The 17,987-nt window shown below is 47.0% G+C and overlaps 1 protein-coding gene across 3 annotated transcripts; it reads right to left on the bottom strand.

The window, feature by feature from the left end:
- Nucleotides 1–2,387: 2,387 nt before the first annotated feature.
- On the bottom strand, nt 2,388–12,082 carry GLUL (glutamate-ammonia ligase). 3 transcript variants are annotated; one of them, XM_042975677.1, is made up of 8 exons: nt 11,970–12,082; nt 10,829–10,948; nt 9,252–9,430; nt 7,091–7,252; nt 5,329–5,475; nt 4,811–4,938; nt 4,439–4,638; nt 2,388–3,872 (listed from the first exon to the last, which is right to left on the bottom strand). In XM_042975677.1, exons 2-8 carry the CDS (start codon nt 10,933–10,935, stop codon nt 3,554–3,556), a joined length of 1,242 nt encoding a protein of 413 aa, XP_042831611.1. In that variant the 5' UTR covers nt 10,936–10,948; nt 11,970–12,082; the 3' UTR covers nt 2,388–3,553. The 3 variants fall into 3 exon arrangements, with proteins under 3 accessions (XP_042831611.1, XP_042831612.1, XP_007096265.1); XM_042975678.1 differs by lacking the exon at nt 10,829–10,948; XM_007096203.3 differs by lacking the exon at nt 11,970–12,082 and having other exon boundaries at nt 10,829–11,376.
- Between the last annotated feature and the right edge of the window lie 5,905 nt (nt 12,083–17,987).

Raw genomic sequence — 17,987 nt, 5'->3', positions numbered from 1 at the left:
GAGATATTTGAAGCCTTGGTGCCACAGGTGTATTCTGGAACTTCTTTTCTCTCCTCGTGTGTGATTCCACCCAGGAGCACAGATCTGGCTTGTTAAATGGTGCCAACGTGACCATCCAAGGAACTCCTTGTGATACTCCATTTGCTCCCAGACATTCTTCTGTTAGCTTATGCAGTCATTTACCACCTACCCAGTGACTGGCAGGATGGAATTAAGGAAACGTGTTTAAAATGGAGAACGCCTTTTGTGAACACTGGCCTCTGTCCCTTTAAGACTGAAGGCTTGGCTGCCATTCTGTTTAATCTATCACTGATAACTTATCATGTAACCCAGTGTCTGTTAAATGAGCTATAAAAAAACACCTTAGAAATACAAGGGGATTGCACTGTGACCTGTAGGTCAAAGCTAATTCTAGGTGAGAGGGTAGAGAAGGAAATAAACTTGTTTCCACCTAAGTTCTTGATCATATTAACTTCAAATTCCTTTTCATGTAATCTTTGCTGGGGAATTGCGCTCAAGCCATTGCCTCAATCTAGTGCTTGTGTTAAATATAACACACCCCCCCCCCGCCCACCCCCCCAAACCCTCCTGAACCGCAAGGGGTGCTGCAGTGAAAGGAAGCCAATTTCAGCTGGGAAGAGGGAAGTAGAGCTCCAATGGAAAGAACACCCCACAGTTTATCAGCAAAACCAGGAAAATGCTGACAGAGGACACTCTTAATAATCATGCTGAAATAACCAGTACAAACTAAGACCATACTCAGCAAACCGGTAAGACCATCCTACTTTGAAAACTATGTCAGGAGCCAACCTTCCTAGAAAAAAAAAAAAAAGCATCTAGGATTGCCTAAAACTAGAGCAAAATATACACTTGCCCAAAGAAAACGGTCATCTCTAAGTTTGCTGGGATTGGCCCCAAGTACCTCCAAACTCAGAGGACATTACCCTTTTTTCTTTTTAATGTTTTATTTTTGAGAGCGAGAGTGAAGAGAGTGAGAGAGTGAGAGTGAGAAGGGGAGGGGCAGAGAGAGGGAGACAGAATCTGAAGCAGGCTCCAGGCTCTGAGATGTCAGCACACAGCCTGACACGGGGCTCAAACTCACTGACCGCAAGATCATGACCTGAGCTGAAGTCAGATGCTTAACCAACTGAGCCACCCAGGTGCCCTGAGGACATTACCTTTAAAAGACAGTAATTATTGCCCATAATACCTGGCACATCGGGTTAAAGTGTTAGATGAATATTTTTTTTTGCTAGAGGTACATACACAGCACTATGGAAAAGGGTGCTCCTACCTACTATAGTGTGGAAATGAACTAAGGGAAGAATGAACCAGGACTAGGTGGGAGAACTAACTTCCAGGTAAAGGGATCAAGGACAAGGGCACGGAGGTGTCACGTGGGCACTTGGGGTTTTTAGGGGAAACCTAAACAGCTCACTGGGCTAGTGCAAGGTAAGGCAGGTCCAAGGCCTATCTGGGTTGGCGGGGAGCACAGCCAGTCTTGGGAGGCTTCAACCAAGGTAGCCACAGGGTCAGTACCTGCTCTTCAGAGGAAGGGATAGTGAGAACCCTTGATAACACCTTAATGACTTCAGGTTGCTATAAAATTAAGCCAGAGGGGCGCTTAAAACAATGTTGTACCATTGTAAGTCAAAGCCAAGCTCTGGAGCACAGGGAGGGGAGGGTTGGGTTTTATATTCCACTGCCAAACTCTAGGGCTGGGATATGCCTCAATCCTGAGGTTCCAAATACCCAAAGTACAGGGAAGAGCTGGTTGGCAACAAGACTCGAGATAGATTTTTTAATCCCTTGAATAGGTAAACCTGAGCTTACTTTGCATCTTTTAAAACCCCAAAACCAAAATTCCCCTTTCTTGGTAGGAAAGAAAAGAATGAAATGGCATAGGGAGATTTAAAAGAAACACAAAGAATCAAGTCGGAATAGATCTTATAAATGTTAGGTTGATTTATGAAAGCTGCTCTGGGCAGTTAACAGTTTGTTTACAATGAGGAGTTATCTAACTCTGAACATACTGTACATGGCAATTAGAAGTCGTCATGGCAAGAGAAAACCACAGCAGGCCTGGAGCAGCCAACATGAAAACAGCCAGAAACAGTAGGGAAAATGTAGGGAGGAAGGCGGGGCTTGCTTTTTATTACGTAAAAGGAAGAAATAACTCCTCAGGAATCTTCACAAAGGAAAGGAGCATCTCACGCTCAGAACAGACAGCAGGATACAAAGTTATAAGTGTTTTGATGCCAGGGAGGTCACCCCCCCCCCCCCATCTCCTCAAAGAGCAGAGATGGGAAGGTGACAGTTGAAGCAAACAAGCGACCTTTGTAAAAGACTCAGAAACCTTACAAATAGGATTAAAGTCTAAACTTCTGTTTTGCTTTTAAAAAATGTTTAATATTATCAAAAGGCCTGCTTTAGTGACATGCTAGTCCCACCAGAAAGTAATCCCAATAACCCGTCAGGAACATGCTCAAGTTGACCAGCCAACTCTTATTTCTAAACTTCTGTGTGTATGTGTGTGTCTTTTAAATTGAAGCCACGGGGCTCAGGTGATTGCTCCTTCCACAAGGTGCTTCCTTCGGTTACCTAAGCGGTGTCCACCCGCTCCCAAGAGTGGCCAGGGCACAGAAGCCCTGCAGTGACAGTGAGGGAACAACAGACAGCCCTAGATAGCCAACTTATTCAAGCATGCCTCCCTCACCCCCACTCAAAAGGAGATCCTTATTTCTAACCAGACTATTCACCTCAAATTTTGGACCCCAGTGACCAGAATGTTTTTCCTACTTTAGGAAAACAAAACAAAACAAAAAAAACACACATATCTGCACACCCATATATATAATTTTTTTTGTTTTTACATTTAAATATAAAAATACTATTCTGCTTTGTGTTATAAACGAAGGACACCAAGCAGTAAGAACTTTTTCTTCTAAGGTAGGTCAATCCATCCTTCTGCTGAGCTTGTCTTCAGGTGAGGGCATATAGCCCCAGGTAAGGGAAGTGCTGTACCAGGAGGAGAGGGGCATTTTCTTGCCTGGTTCTCTCCTAAATCTCACTTTTAATAGAAAGCTGCTTATAACTTTATAACAAAGTGGAACTTCCCACCAAGAGAGGAAATCCTAACCTAACCCCAGAGTAAGTAACCCTCCCCCCACCCCAGCACTCAGCTACCTCGAAGAAAAAGCCCTCCCCCTCCCTTCACAAATACTATGCTCTGTCCGGATAGCTACGCCTATTGGACAAACACACCTGATTAAATGGAAACAGTGGTTATGTCTCCCCACCCCCTCCCCACTAATGTACTAGACAGTTTCAGTGACAGGGAAAAAAAGGAGGGGGGGGATGTAAAAAGATTAAGAACTTGACCCCTCTTATCCTGGTCAAAGAAAGCAAGAGATGTTAACTGGGCATGAGGAATAAAAAAAGACCTTGATATTCTGCCCTTTGAGTTATAGCTATTAGGACAGTCAAGAGAGGGGCAAACACGGAGGCAGGATGGAGAACTAGGAGGGGTTTGATGGCTGCAAGTCTAGTCCACTTAGTTTTTGTACTGGAAGGGTTCATCGCCAGTTTCGTTGAGAAGACATGTGCGGATGAGGGCTTCTGTCACCGAAAAGGGGTCACAGTTGGCAGAGGGGCGACGGTCTTCAAAGTAACCCTTCTTCTCCTGGCCGACAGTCCGGGGAATGCGGATGCTAGCACTTCGGTTGGCCACACCAGCAGAAAAGTCGTTGATGTTGGAGGTTTCGTGGAATCCGGTTAGGCGCCGGGCATTATCCAGGCCCCCTTTGGGGTCGTAGGCTCGGATGTGGTACTGGTGCCGCTTGCTCAGTTTCTCGATGGACTCCTCAATGTACCTGAAGGAAACAGACAAGATGGGAGTCCAACCTGGCACCAGGAAATCTGCCCTTCAAGGGCAAGGGAAGAAGTATGGATCTAAGAACAGAGGGACTCCTCTATCAAAGACTGTTTCCAATTCACCAAAATCTGTGATCTCCACAAATCAAATGTTCCATGAGGCTAGCAACTCTTGACGTGTTACCTGTGTGTCCCACCCAGTGCTTCAGAATGGTGGTGGACACTCAGTTGATGGTACTTATTGAACGAAAATACCCTAATCAAAGACTTTACCCCACCCATAAGCACTATATTCATTCACATGCTTGTTTTGTTTCTACTTTATATTGAAGATTTTCAAACACACTAATTTAAGTCCTCTTTTCCCAATCACAATCTTTGAATTCTATTCCTAGGATATTTTGGGGTACTCTTCAAATAGGAACAAAACAATAGGACTGGAAGACAATTTTTGAAGCCAAGTGCTAAAAGCTAAGGCATAAGCCAACAAGTCTGGCTTACTTGGACCCAATACCTCAAACCCTGTGGCAAAGAAAACAAGATGGCTCTCTCAGAAGGCACTCACTTCAGACCATTCTCCTCTCGCATGGCCTTGGTGCTGAAGTTGGTGTGGCAGCCGGCACCATTCCAATTCCCAGGAATGGGCTTAGGATCAAAGGTTGCTATCACTCCAAAGTCTTCACATACACGATGCAAGATGAAACGGGCCACCCAGAGATGATCTCCCATGTCGATTCCTTCACAGGGTCCTATCTGGAATTCCCACTAGAAAGAACAAGGCTGGCTTTTAAAAGAAAGCCAACTGCTTCCCCCAATTCAGAAGCTCCAAAGCCTCTTTTCTCACCTCTATTCCAACCCACGTAAGATTCTGGTTAACAAGGGGCACCAGCAAACTCCCCACTTGTCCACAGGTCCTCTAGATGAATGAGCCACTTACCTGGGCAGGCATGACCTCAGCATTTGTCCCGGCAATCTTGATGCCAGCGTATAAGCAGGCCCGGTAGTGAGCCTCCACGATGTCCCTGCCATAGGCTTTGTCTGCTCCCACACCACAGTAGTATGGACCTGGAGAGGCATTAAGATGAAATGTCAAGAGACAAGAAAACCAAGAAATCGCTTTCCACAAGTCAGAAATCAGAAAGCTCTCAACACTTGCTCTTTGCATTACTATGCCTGCCTTCACCTGGGGGTGGGTTGTGGCATGCAGGGGGCTCCTCTTGGCCATAACCTCAGTGGAGCCAAAGGGTTTCCCTCCATGTTAATGTTGAAATATCCATGTCTGGATTTGGGTAATAGGAGGTCTCTTTACAGTATTAATTCAGCCAGCCTCAGGGATGGATACTCCCACAGCTTTTCTGATCCATAAGAGTCACTCCCAGTTCTGGGGAGAGGGAATTTCCCTGGCAATTAAGCAACTAGGGAACAGGAGGTTCATCTCTCACCAAGGGGACTTACCTTGGGGCCCAGGGAAGCCATTGGAAGGCCAACCAAAAGGGTGCCCATCTGTGCCCATCAGAGTATATTCCTGCTCCATTCCAAACCAGGGGTGCTGATTGCTCACCATGTCCATTATCCGTTTACAGGTATGCCTTAAATTGGTCTCTAGAAAAAAAGAGTCAATGTGCCATTAGAGACATATGGACAAACACGCTGAATCTTGGTGGTAATGGGAAAAAGGTCTTCAGATTCCACAAAGTTCAAGTGTAAACTATAAGCTGAACTGATGAAGAGTAAACCTTTTTTTGTGTCCCATCAACCCAAGTGGGGAAAATGGGAGAAGCAGTAATCATACATCTGTATGTAGGGATACTGCTGGGTCACAAACAATCACATGACAGTAGATGCAGAACAGAGCAAATATGCACCTTATCTGCATGCTGGCCGCCTCCCAAGTACCACATGTCAGGCACTTCAAACTCTATATTCACAAGACAGCTGCTTTTAGTTGTCAGACTTATTCCTAGTTTCTCAAGCATTTAGAGCCAAACTTACAATTTTCATTGAGAGAATCATTTGTCTGTTAGGGGCCTCACATTCTAGGTGAGAAAGTTAAGGGAGAAGTTGGCTAGCACAAAAATAAAATATTAAAATGAGATGAGCTCACCTGGAAACAATTTCTAAGCTAGAAAAGAACTTTAAAACAAGTAAACATATGGGCGCCTGGGTGGCTTAGTAGGTTAAGTGTCCAATTCTCGATTTTTGGCTCAGGTCATGATCTCATGGTTTGCAAGATAGAGCTCTGCATTGGGCTCCACAATGGGCGTGAAGCCTGCTTGAGATTCTCTCCCCGCTTATCCCCCACTCTCTCATGCATTCACTCTCTCCCAAAATAAATAAACATTAAAGAAGGTAAGTAAATATAGACTTATCAGCTTTACTACATCCCAAGAACCATTTCAAGACCTCTACCTTATGGAAAACCCACAACCACATCTTCCTAGCCACCCTGGGGTGGGTATGAGAAGCCTCCAACTTTTATGAAGGAGAAAATGCAGCTCAGCTCTGAGACATCAGGGCAAGTAGCAGAGCTGGGAAAGCTATGGTTACCTGGGCTTCAGAGCTCATGCCCTTTACCACAACATGGTACACTGCCTCTCACAACAAAGGCAGTTAAGGTCCAGGCACTACTAGAACTTGCTGCAAGCACAGTGGGAGACCTAACAGTGGTGGGACTTCAGCTGAGTTTAAAAAGATGAATGGCTGAGAATCGAGATCAATGGCCACATCAGGCAAAAACCAAAAACCAGTTACAGTGACCCTTGAGGCACATGTATGTTACCAGTGAACCTAGGCAGGAGATGGATTTTTCCCCCACTTTAAAATCAGGGAAAGTAGGAGGATAAATATCTTGATAAGGCTTACAGCCAGTAAGTGACAGATCCAGAATTCAAACCCAACATTGTGACTTCAGAATCCAGGTTTTTCAAATCTACAGGTAGGCAGGAGGGCTGTGTCATGGGGGAATTCTACCGGAAAACAGATTTAAAGGAATTCACTGTTGTTCTATAAAACAAATAGGGGAGACCGTGGGAGGATGGGCCACATACCCTCTTTGAATGAGGAAGTTCGGGGTGGAGATGTATGTCCAATTGGCCAGATTCCTGGAACAGTTCTGAGATTATCTAGTGTTCCCAGTACCAATTCTGGAATACCCTGTCCTTCCCCTTTACAACACTCATGGACTGGGGATGAACATCCATACCTATACTATACATACCTGCAGGCTTTCGGTTGTACTTGAAGACTTCACAGAACACCAGCTTGTTGGGGTCCTTGCGGAAAGGGTCCCGAAACATGGCAGCAGGGACAAGATACATGTCACTGTTGGAGCCTTCAGACTGAAATGTACTAGAGCCATCAAAATTCCACTCAGGCAACTCTGGGGTAAAAAGAGAAGGGACAATTAAGTTACAAATGCATGGCTTTTTGGATAAGAGTACAGCCCCTCATTGACCTTTCTATCTCTAAAGCTACTCTTTTCCCCAGGAACTCAGTGATGCATTAATATGCAAACTCTATTGATAGATAACTGCACAGAACTTTAATGTCCTTCCCGTGTGAGTTCTAAGTTAACACCACTGCATCACTTCCTCAAGAAAAACAACAGTTACAAAAACAACCTAAGAATGACTTGACTAAGTAGTCTACTGGACAATAAGGAGACGAATTGAAATATTTTGGGGGCGTCTGGGTGGTGCAGTTGGTTAAGCGTCCGACTCTTGGTTTCAGCTCAGGTCATGACCTCATGGTTCATGGGTTGGAGCCCTGAGTGGGGCTCTGCACTGACAGCGCAGAGCTTGCGTGAGATTCTCTGTCTTCCTCTCTGCCCACCTCTCAAAAATAAACATTGAACTACTGTGACATTTTAGTTATCATTTAAAAAACTGGAATAGGAGAAACAAGGTTCTGATTCACCCACCAGGCCACTGTATTGCTTCTTTAAATCTTCTCCCCACTGAGTCTATGGACTGTTCTAGCTCAGTATGTCCTTATTTTATAGATGAGGAAATGGACAACAGGATAACTTACTCAAGAATGCTCCCGTTATTTCCCCACTAGGTTTTTTTTTTTAATGTTTATTTTTATTTTTGACAGAGAGAGAGAGAGAGAGAGAGAGAGCGAGCGTGCGCGCGCATGAGCGGGAGAGGGGTAGAGAGAGAGGGAGACACAGAATCCGAAGCAGGCTCCAGGCTCTGAGCTGCCAGCACAGAGCCCGACGCGGGGCTCGAACTCACATTCCAAGATCATGACCTGAGCTGAAGTTGGCCGCTCAACCGACTGAGCCATCCTGGCGCCCCTCTCCACTAGGTTTTTAAAAAAAAATTCTTATGTTTTATTTTTACGAGAGAGATAAAGTGCAAGTGGGGGAGGGGCAGAAAGAAAGGGGGAGACACAATCTGAAGCAGGCTCCAGGCTCTGTGCAGTCAGCACAGAGCCTGACATGGGGCCTGAACTCAGGTACCGCGAGGTCATGACCTGAGTCCAAAGTCAGACGCTAAACCAACTGAGCCACCCAGGCGCCCCTCCCCACTACGTTTTAAAGGCTGGTTTCTTCATCTCTCAAGTTGACTACAAGTTCTCTGAAGGCACAGAGACCAGACTCTCTCACCTTGTACCCCCAGTGCTTGTCTAATACCTGCCACATAGCAGACGCACAATATATACTTTATTTTATGGTCATGCATTCATTCCTGTGTGAATATTATCAAAAGAGTAAACCATTCTAAAAGTAGGCAAGAGGTGGTATTTTTTCTCCGGTCCTTTTCTAGAAAGAGGGCTATGGCTTGCTCTATACTGAAAAATGAAGGACACAACTCTTATTTAATAAATAGCTCAGAGTGTGATAAACAATCAGGTGATTTAGGCAATCAGGTGATTTAGGAATTTCCAAAAGTGGCATCAACTAAAAACAAATGAATGGCTAGTCCTATTTAGAAACCACTTTACAGAGTTTGCTTTGCATCTAGAACCTCACTGATAAGGAATACACAACAGTATTCAAAGAGTTCCGTAAAGCAGATGGCATAGTCAGGTTAGAGCGGTGGTTTTCAAATCAGGTTCTTGGGGACGCCTTAGAGCCAACTAAGTAGGGATGCCCAAGACAGCAAAGTCTCCAGCCCCCCTGGTGCCCCAACTAGACTTTTAATCTTTTTTCTTCAATATACTGGCTTACATGTGAGCTTCTATTTCAATAAAGGAGTCCATTGTTGCTATGCTTTGAGGCAGAGTAGGAGCTTAAAGTCGACTGAATGAAGTCTGAAAAACCCTGCCTTAGAAAAGCTTCACAAACAGAATAATAAACTAGCCAAATCTGGAGGCTTGGTTCAGTCTGTTCCCACCCCTGCCCAACCTGGTTCCCAGTCTGCTCAGTCTCTCACCTTCTATACACTTGGGTTCACTGTCCAAGGTCCGGGTCTTGCAGCGCAGGCCTTCTCCAGTACCATCAATCCAAATGTACATAGCTTGGACTTTCTCGCCCTGAGGCAGGGACATGTACACCTGCTTGATGCCTTTGTTCAAGTGGGAACTCGCAGAGGTGGCCATGGTAGAAGCTGTTCTGCAGAGAAAAACCAGCAAAACCAAAATTAAGATCCTTGGCAGGAAGGACTCAATAGGGACAATCAAATCACAAAGTGATTAGAAGGTAGGAAGGTTGCCTCCTCCCTTTGGAAGGAACACTCTTAAAGGTACATTTTATTCACTCCGCTTTCAGCGGGATTTAAGTTTTGATAGTAGACAAAAATCTCCTTCCAGGCTTCCTCAAGCTAGAATCTACATTTGTGAGGACTAAGCTTAATTTCCTCAGGGTAGCTAAGGTAGAGGGAAGTCCTTCATTTTTTTATACTAAGACACTGGGTGGGAGGTAACCCAAAAAACAAAACCACGCAAGGTTTCTTGGGCAGTCTTGCCTTTTCTTTGCATCCTAGCCAGCATCTCAAAAAAACCCTTTTTGGAAATTCCTCCACTTTTCCACAAGGCACCCCACACATTGATATGGTAGGAAGAAACAAGGGGCGGAGGGCTAGCTGGAAGATTTAAAAGGCTGGGGGACTTCCGAAAAGCAGCACAGTTATTGCAATCCCCCAATCCCCAAAACATCAAAAGAGCTGATCTGTTGGATTCTAAGATGCACACTGCCATCATTTCCATAGGTCTTCTCATTTAGGAAGGTAGGTTTAAGTTTGCCAATGACCTTCTCAGATTCCACCAGGGAACTTTTCAAGTAATGAGGAAATTCCCACTTGGGTAACAAAAAGAACCGGGTTCTTAAAAGCTGAGGCCTGCTAAATCTGCAAGCCACTGCCACAAAACCTCTGAAAGAAGAGAAAGCAACACAGGAGGAAATGTTGTACCCCTCCCTCCCAGCTCAGTGGCCCACAGTGGCTGGAAAGGGAACATATTGTTCTCCAACGACTTGGGCAACTTTCTGAAGTACAGTGGCTAAGTTTCTATGGGCAACCGTCCATGTTTGCCCAGCTGAAAACAGAACTGCCTCTCCAAGAGCCTCACCCCTTCCCTTGGGGAAGAGCAGAACCTCCTCTTGTCTGGTCTCCTGTATTGGAGAACCTTTGCATACCTCCTCCAGAGGTCCAGGTCGGTCACATACCTCCCCCACCCCTTCCCCACCCCCACTCCAGCCTTTGAAGGCCAGAAGAAACAATACTTGATCCCTTCAGCTCCCACTAAAAGCTACAACCCAGGCTCTGGCCTTCCTCCCCAACCTGCTACACCCCCAACATAAGTCACACTTTCTCCCTTTAAGCCTCAGTTCCAGATTTCCCGCTCTTTTCGATGAGACGAGTTAGATGCCAACATTTTAGTCTACTGTCATAGACTGGTGCTGCTGTGGTGCTGAGTTTACATGATTGGGGGGTAAAAATGGGATTCTGCACTTTCTAGTGGTTTCTGCAGCTGTCGCCGGTTCCGGGATCCTCATCCCTGTCTCTTCACTCACCCCAGCCACAGAAGGGCAATCGGATCGTTGGGGTTGCCCTCCTTGGCCCTTCTCCTTTTGGAATGGCGTTCTCGCCTCTCCTGGTTCACCAGCTCTCGCTGGTCCATGCACTGGAGCTTTCTGGGTGAGGGAGACGGAGAAGCGGTCGGGGAGCGATCGGTATCGCACCGGGACGAGCAGGAATACGAAGGATGTTGGGTCACGGTCCTAATCTTGACTCGTGATTTCTCTCCGGAGTTCATGGAGTAGCTGACGAAGCCAAAGCAGTTGGAGGGGGACTCCGAGGACCGCGACTCCAGGTCGTCTTCATCTTCGTTGTTTGAGGTCTTCGCGGATTTGCGGGTGGGGGGGGATCCCCGCTTCCCGCCCCCGGGGCAGTTGGGATAATCCACTTTGAGAGCAGCCCTTTCCCACTTTAATGTCCCAGAAGTCGGCGCCCCGCCCCTCGGGCCCCCGACCGGATCTCAGGACCTAGTCCCGGGGGCCATATCCCTCCGAGGGCCGAGGCTGGCGGGGTGTGGGGGAGTCGGGGGAGGACAGCGCACCGCCCCTACCTCTGCCCGGCTGGGCCTCTCCACCGGCCACGCCGCGGCCCGGACTCCCCATTGTTCAGTCACAGGGCAGGGCCCTCGGGACTAGCGACGCTCACCGCCACTCGCCTCAAGGTAGGCGTCTAAAGATCCTCAAGACCACGACGGTCCCCCGAGACCCGCCACCGCGGAGCAGAGAGCGAGGTTCCCGCGAGGCCACCCGGCCACTCCATCCACGGCGCACACAACACGGAGCGCCGGGCCCGGGCAGTGGCTCCACCGTACGCCTCGCCTAGCGACCTCCAGGGGCGGCGCTTTGGGCCGCAAGCAGCGAAAGAAAGATCAAAACAACTCCCCGCCCTCCTCCCAGCCAGGCGACCTGCGCGCCCCACAAACGCCAGCCCAGAGCCGCAGGGAGCCGCGGGCGGCGAAAGCACGCGGAGGGCGCAGGGGTAGAGGCGCACCTTAAGGGCTGGAGGAGGAAGGGGCCGCTCCGAGCCCCAGGGCCGGAGGAAGAAGGCGGGGAGGGGGGGGGGGGGGTGTCGGGCGACTCGGGGGGCTCGGAGGACGGCGCGCACCACTTCGAGTCCCCGGGCCGGCGGCGCGCTTACCTGGGCTGCGAGCAGGCGTCAGGGCGGGCGGGCCGCGAGAGCGAGGTGCGGCGAGAAGAGGAGGCCCGGTGTGTAGCCTAGACGGCGCGCTCTTCTCCCATTCTCGGCTCTGCCAGGCTGCCTGCAGCCCCGCTCCCTTTATCGGCGGCCCGGACCGCCCCCGGAGCCCTGATTGGCTCCCAGCGGCCGGGAGCCGGGGCGGATCGGCTGATGCACGCCCGGGCCCCGCTGCCATTGGGCGAGCGGCCGAGCGGGCGCCGCCGGGGTGGGGGCGCGAGGACCAGGAAAGAAAGAAAGGGAAAGGGCCGTGGGGGGAGGGGGTGCGCGGGGGGAGGGGAGCAGAGGAAGGGTTGGCCCGCGGCGCGCGGACGGGCGAGTTCCTGCCAGGAAGGACCCCGCCTGGCCCGGCTGCCGCTCTCCTCCGCGGGCGGTCCCCGCAGCCCCCACCCCCGGGCCCGAGCGAGGCGCCCAGTGGATCTCCCGGCCTCCGCCCCTGCAGCCTTCAGGTTGGATAGTTTTGTGCGAGAGGCCTGTGTTTTTCGAGGTCGTGCCGCAGACCCCACGGCTCCCTGGGGACATTCCGACCACCCCCCCCCCCCCGCCCCCAGGAACGTAATTTTGCCTTTTGTTGTTAGAGAAACCCCAGCCCTCCCTTCTCCGCGCCGCGCTTGTTTGAGGCGCGGCGTCCGAGGGGGCGGCCCGCCCTCGCGGTGGGACTGGGACGCCAATGGCAGTCGGCGGTCTCACGTCTGTAATCAACGTGCTGAGCCTGCCATTCCCTAGAGAGGATCCTGGCGGGCCTAGCAATGGTCAGGAGACCTGTCAGATTCCGCCTGCCACTCCTGAGACCAGTCTCTCAGCGACTCTCTGGGCCCAGGTTTCCTCATCTGCAAATAAAGCGATTCAAGAGAGCACCTTTAGAGCTGCCCACCTGATTTGAAATTCTGTGCGCAAGCTGTTCCCCCAAGGGAGGGCGGCTGAAAGAAAAGGGAGGTCTTCTGGAGCCTCCTTTGAAGCCCAGGGTATGTCAACATTTTAGAATTTTTTATATAATGCTTTGTTTTTGTTTTTCAAGTAAGTTCTTGTGCCTTTTTTTTTTTTACTTTATTTATTTATCTATTTATCTATTTATTTATTTATTTAGAGAGAGCACAAGTGGGGGAGGAACAGTGAGAGAGGGAGAGAATCCCAAGCAGGCTCTGCACTGTCAGCACAGAGCCCCATGTGAGGGCTGGAACTCACAAACCCTGAGGTCATGACCTGAGCTGAAGTCAAGTGTTGATGGCTTAACAGACTAAACTATGCAGTTGCCCCTTGTGCCTTCTTTTTCATCTGGAAAATGAGTGGGGACCCCTTCCTTCTCTCAGCTTTTCTGTGATGGTTGAGAAAATAGGTATGTGAATACAATATTGAAACGGATGCTTGTTTCAACACAACACACATATATTTTCATTGCTACCAGTGCTCCTTACTTGACTTCTTTATTTTTATTGCCTGAAATTCACCACCTGATGGTGTCTCACTTTTATAGCATCTTTTCAGGAGTCCCAATATTTGAGACTTTGAGATTTTTCTGTGTAAAGACTGAGAAGTTAGGCTTCAGTGCCTTTGGAAGAGGAAGGGAAGAAGTTTGTTCTTGTGGTTATATTTTGTACCACAAATTTGGAAAAGAAATGTTGCCTGTGACCACACACACACACACACACATAACTTGGCTTCTTTGGTCAACATCCTTCCATCCCAGAGTGTGTCTGACACTGTAATGCTTTTAAATGACAGATGCAGCTTTCATCTCCAATGGGATTTTGTTATATTTCAGACAGATGACATTCTGCACTGGGTAAGGTGTCTTGCAAATGTGACGGATTCCATCTTAAGTTTCAGTGCGTGTTGAAGCATTAGGTATGGTGGTTCAAGGCTGGGCTTCAGGTCATACAAACAGGTTCAAATCTGGGCTTTACTTCTTACCCACTTTGTGTTAGCTTTCTTAGCCACATGAAATCACAGTTTTCTTGCCTACAAAATAGGGAGATCAGCCACCTTGTAAGGATTAATTCTGATAGCATATACACTATATGCATAGAGTAAACTTAAAAAACAGTAATTGTAATTATTATAGATCAAGGTAATTCAAAGAGATTGGATTATTTTTTTTCCCCATTAAGTACAACTTTCTAACTCAGTCTCAAGGTTAAATGGTTGAGGAGGGAGAGAGGAAAGGTGATGTTTTTATTTTAAAAGATGTTAATTTTCAGATGCCAAACTGCCTAAGCATAAACCAGAGCCTCTAGGCTCATCACCACCAGCATCTGAGATGCATATAGTAGGAAGAAAATGCAGTTTTTAAAACTTATGGTATTATGTTTTGCTATGTGAGTACCTGCTTCATTTGCTAGCTATCTTCACCTCCTTGAGCAATGCATTCATCTTTCTATCCCCCAATGGTGTCCCGAGCGAGTGTTCAATAAATGATGTTTGTTGATCACACAGAAATGACAGCGGCACCATCAAGGGAACATGTGCTTTGAGCTGCTTTTCCAAGAATGGAAATGGATTTGCTTTGATCCATTCATGTGACCAGAGGCATACTTTGTGAAGGTTAGAAACGTAATACATGACCACTGAGTCTTTCAGGAGGGAACAAGAGGCCTTGTCCTTGGTCAGCCCCATACTTACTTAAACCAACCCAATTAGGGCTCAAAGGAGTCCAAGGACTGATCAGGGAAGCTTAAAAGAGTACGAGGGAAGAAAAAGCAGATGAAGTTAACTGGTTCACCCCCAGAAACCCAGACTGTACTTTTAAAGAAGTTAAAAGTAGGACTGTCTGTTCCAAACTGAAGTTTGACTTTGTTCTGTCTGCTGCCCTTTGTTCTCCCCCCTTCTTTTCTAAATTGCCACTCGCCCCCATTTCCCACCCTCTCCATAAAAAGGGCATTAGAATGCTTGAACCCGTGAACTACTGCATCTCTTGGTACACCCAGTATCAAAGCCAACTGCGGGTTCTATTACCTGTGCTTTGAAGTCTGGTTTTTCTCTCTTAGTGTAGGGTAGTTGCATCCACCAGGTAAGTGGAGTGGGAGAGCAGTATTACAGGTAAAAATTGTTCCTTCCAAATCTGCAGAACAGGCAGGGGACTGAAAGCATTTCTTCAGTGTTGTTCTCTAACCTTCAGTAAAGGCTTTGTCTTGGGTGGGCTTTACCTGTGAGTTCTTCTCTCAATTTCTTTCTCTCTCTTCCAAAGGACCCGTTTTCACTCTGCAAGTTGTAAAATTCTCCATCTAGTGATCTGGAAGTGCTTTCCCAGGGCCTGTGTGGTTGTTTTGCACTCATTACAGACAAGATTTGGTGTAGGGCTCAAACATAATCAAACCTTCAGCCATAACAGGCAGTTTGGGAAATGGAGTTTTCCCTATATAGACATTAGTTTTCCCTAATAGACATTCAACAAAACTCTTAGCTCAGGCTAAAGAAAAATAGCCGAGACCCAGGCTTGAGGAACACCCTGGAAACCCAACCCAGAATTATAAATTCCTTTATTATCATTATTTTTTAAATAAACCAACACCAGTTCTTTCCAAAAGAATAGACTATAATATAATCTTAAAACCAAAATAAAACAAGAACAAAAGAAACAGCCTTGGAAGTTGATGTCATTACTCTTAAACCAAATTTTGGGGAGAAGCTACAGTTGGCCAAGCTTTCCAGTTTCACCTACATAATGAAAGAAGGAAGGACTAGGTTTTACCTCAATTCAGTACCAAACACTGAACATAGAGGAATTGTTCTTTATGTCCTTTCTGATTGTTTGATATTCTTAAGCTCCGGATAGGAAACTAGAAGTTCAGGTCTCAGCTCTTTGTTTTTTAGCCTAATAGGCGTTTTGTTGAAGGCCCCTCAAAATCATTTGGATATAGGGAACACCCCCATTTCCCAAATTGCGTGTTCTGGCTGAAGTTTGGGTGTGTTTGAGCCTTATCCTAAATCTTGAGTCAAATAGGAAACTGGGGAACTGGGAAGAATGAAGTTCATCATAGCTAACAACATGGAAAATAAGCCTTGCTGAGAAAACTGAAGCTGTGCAATTCTAGAACTAGTCTACACATCATGCTACAAGATGAGGAGGCTGAGGGAGGCCGCTATCACATGTAGTCACTTGCTGAGGTCACCTTAGGGCAGCCTAATGCATTTCACAGGTGTGACTCCCTTGAGAGCCTTTTGTGTTTCTCCTCCAGTGTCCTCAGGTCTCGGCTGGTGCTTTCTGGGGCCGCCACCACCATCACAATGCTGCCATCCCTCTTGTCCCCATTAAGGAAAGGACTCAGTGAGGGGACCGACCAGTTTACCTCTGAATCCTACATTGTGGCTCACCCAGTGCCTTCCGTGTATATGGTGGACATTCAATATATTCTTCGTGAGTAACTAGATGACCAGGAAAAAAAAAAATGCTTTATGTCAGGTTCTCTTTAAAGGAATCTTTGGAGATCATTTTTCATATTTAGTAATCTGTCGCAGTTGCATTATTTTGTGAATCTGAAATTTTCATAGATAAATCTTGTTCCTTATTCCCAGTATATGTATGGATCTCTCTCTGTTCTCTGGATTGATTTAAACAGTTGTGAAGCTTAATTTTAAAAGCCTAGGAAATTTAGCATTGTGGTAAAAAAAAAAAAAAATTTGCTTGGACCAGAGTGTGTCCTTTAGTTGGTACCCTTCCCAGAGATATCCTCAACTGGATCCACAGTCCTGTCTCCCTCACCTCTAACCCATTAGTTGATTGGAATCCCTGTTTACTTCACGTTCATATGCCAAATTTTAATGGGAAACAAACAACCCTGAGATATGTTCTCTGGATGCTTGGGCAATACTTAGACTTAGTTCTGTTTTTCCTGACCTCCTCCCCCCCACCCCCCCTTCTTTTAAATCAGTTCTGAGAAGACTTGTTTACCAGGTTGGAGAGCCAGAGGCTTGGCTGGGGCGGTGTGATCGTAGCGCCCTCTGGTGTAATTTTTGAGAATTACAAATATCTTCCCCAAGCTTAAGAGTGGGTGGGAATTTTTTTCCTGACTGGCCTTCAAGGGGAGAGCCTCTGTGTTATATCTCAAATACAGTAAATTAATAACATGCACGTTTATTACCTACAGTGGATATTTAAGAGATACTATGTTGGGAGTATCAACTGATTACCAGACATTTGTTTATTATAAAATTAGGCTTCAAATGACTAGAAAAGAGCAGCTTCACAGTGTTTTGTGCTTTTTCATCATCTCCCACCAGTGTGTGGAAGAGGTAAAGACAAAGTCCCCCAAGAAGGGTAATGGAAAAGGGTGTAGCGCCCAAGAGTTAAGGGGAAAATGGCGAGGATCAGAAAACGTGGTTACAAACAAATCTTATCCTCAGCCCTCACTCAGATCTGAGCCCAGAAATTTAAGACCCAGCCAGAAGTTGAGAGTTGGCCAGACTCTCACTCAAAGGGGAGGCTGGGGTGGGGGTATTGGGTGGTGGACAGAAACTCTGACAGAGACACGCACTGTAGGGGGCGTCTAGGGTATGTACATGCACCACTTTGTTCTAGCTGGGCCTTCTGGGTGGCCATTTTTCCTTCCTCCCTCCCTCCCTTCCTCCCTTTTTTTCTTTCTTATTTTTTAAAACAATGTCAATTTGGGGCGCCTGGGTGGCTCAGTTGATTAAATGCCCGGCTTCAGCTTGGGTCATGATCTCACTGCTCATGAGTTCGAGCCCCACGTCGGGCTCTGTGCTGACAGCTCAGAGCCTGGAGCCTGCTTCAGATTCTGTGTCTCCCTCTCTCCCTGCCCCTCCCCTGCTCACACTCTGTCTCTCTCTCTTTCAAAAATAAATAAACATTAAAAAAAAAACTAAAAAATAAAACAATTTCAATTTGAGGATCATTTCCTTCACCATTGCCATTAGCAGAGTCACTGTGGCCCAGAGGACACAGTCACTGGCTAGAGTCAAACATACCTGCACTCAAATTCCTGTCTTGCCTTGTACCAGCTATAA

The sequence above is a fragment of the Panthera tigris genome, chromosome F3, assembly GCF_018350195.1.
Source record: "Panthera tigris isolate Pti1 chromosome F3, P.tigris_Pti1_mat1.1, whole genome shotgun sequence".
Lineage (NCBI taxonomy): Eukaryota > Metazoa > Chordata > Mammalia > Carnivora > Felidae > Panthera > Panthera tigris.
Note: the sequence above shows the minus strand (reverse complement) of the source record. Positions and strands in the feature narration are given on the sequence as shown.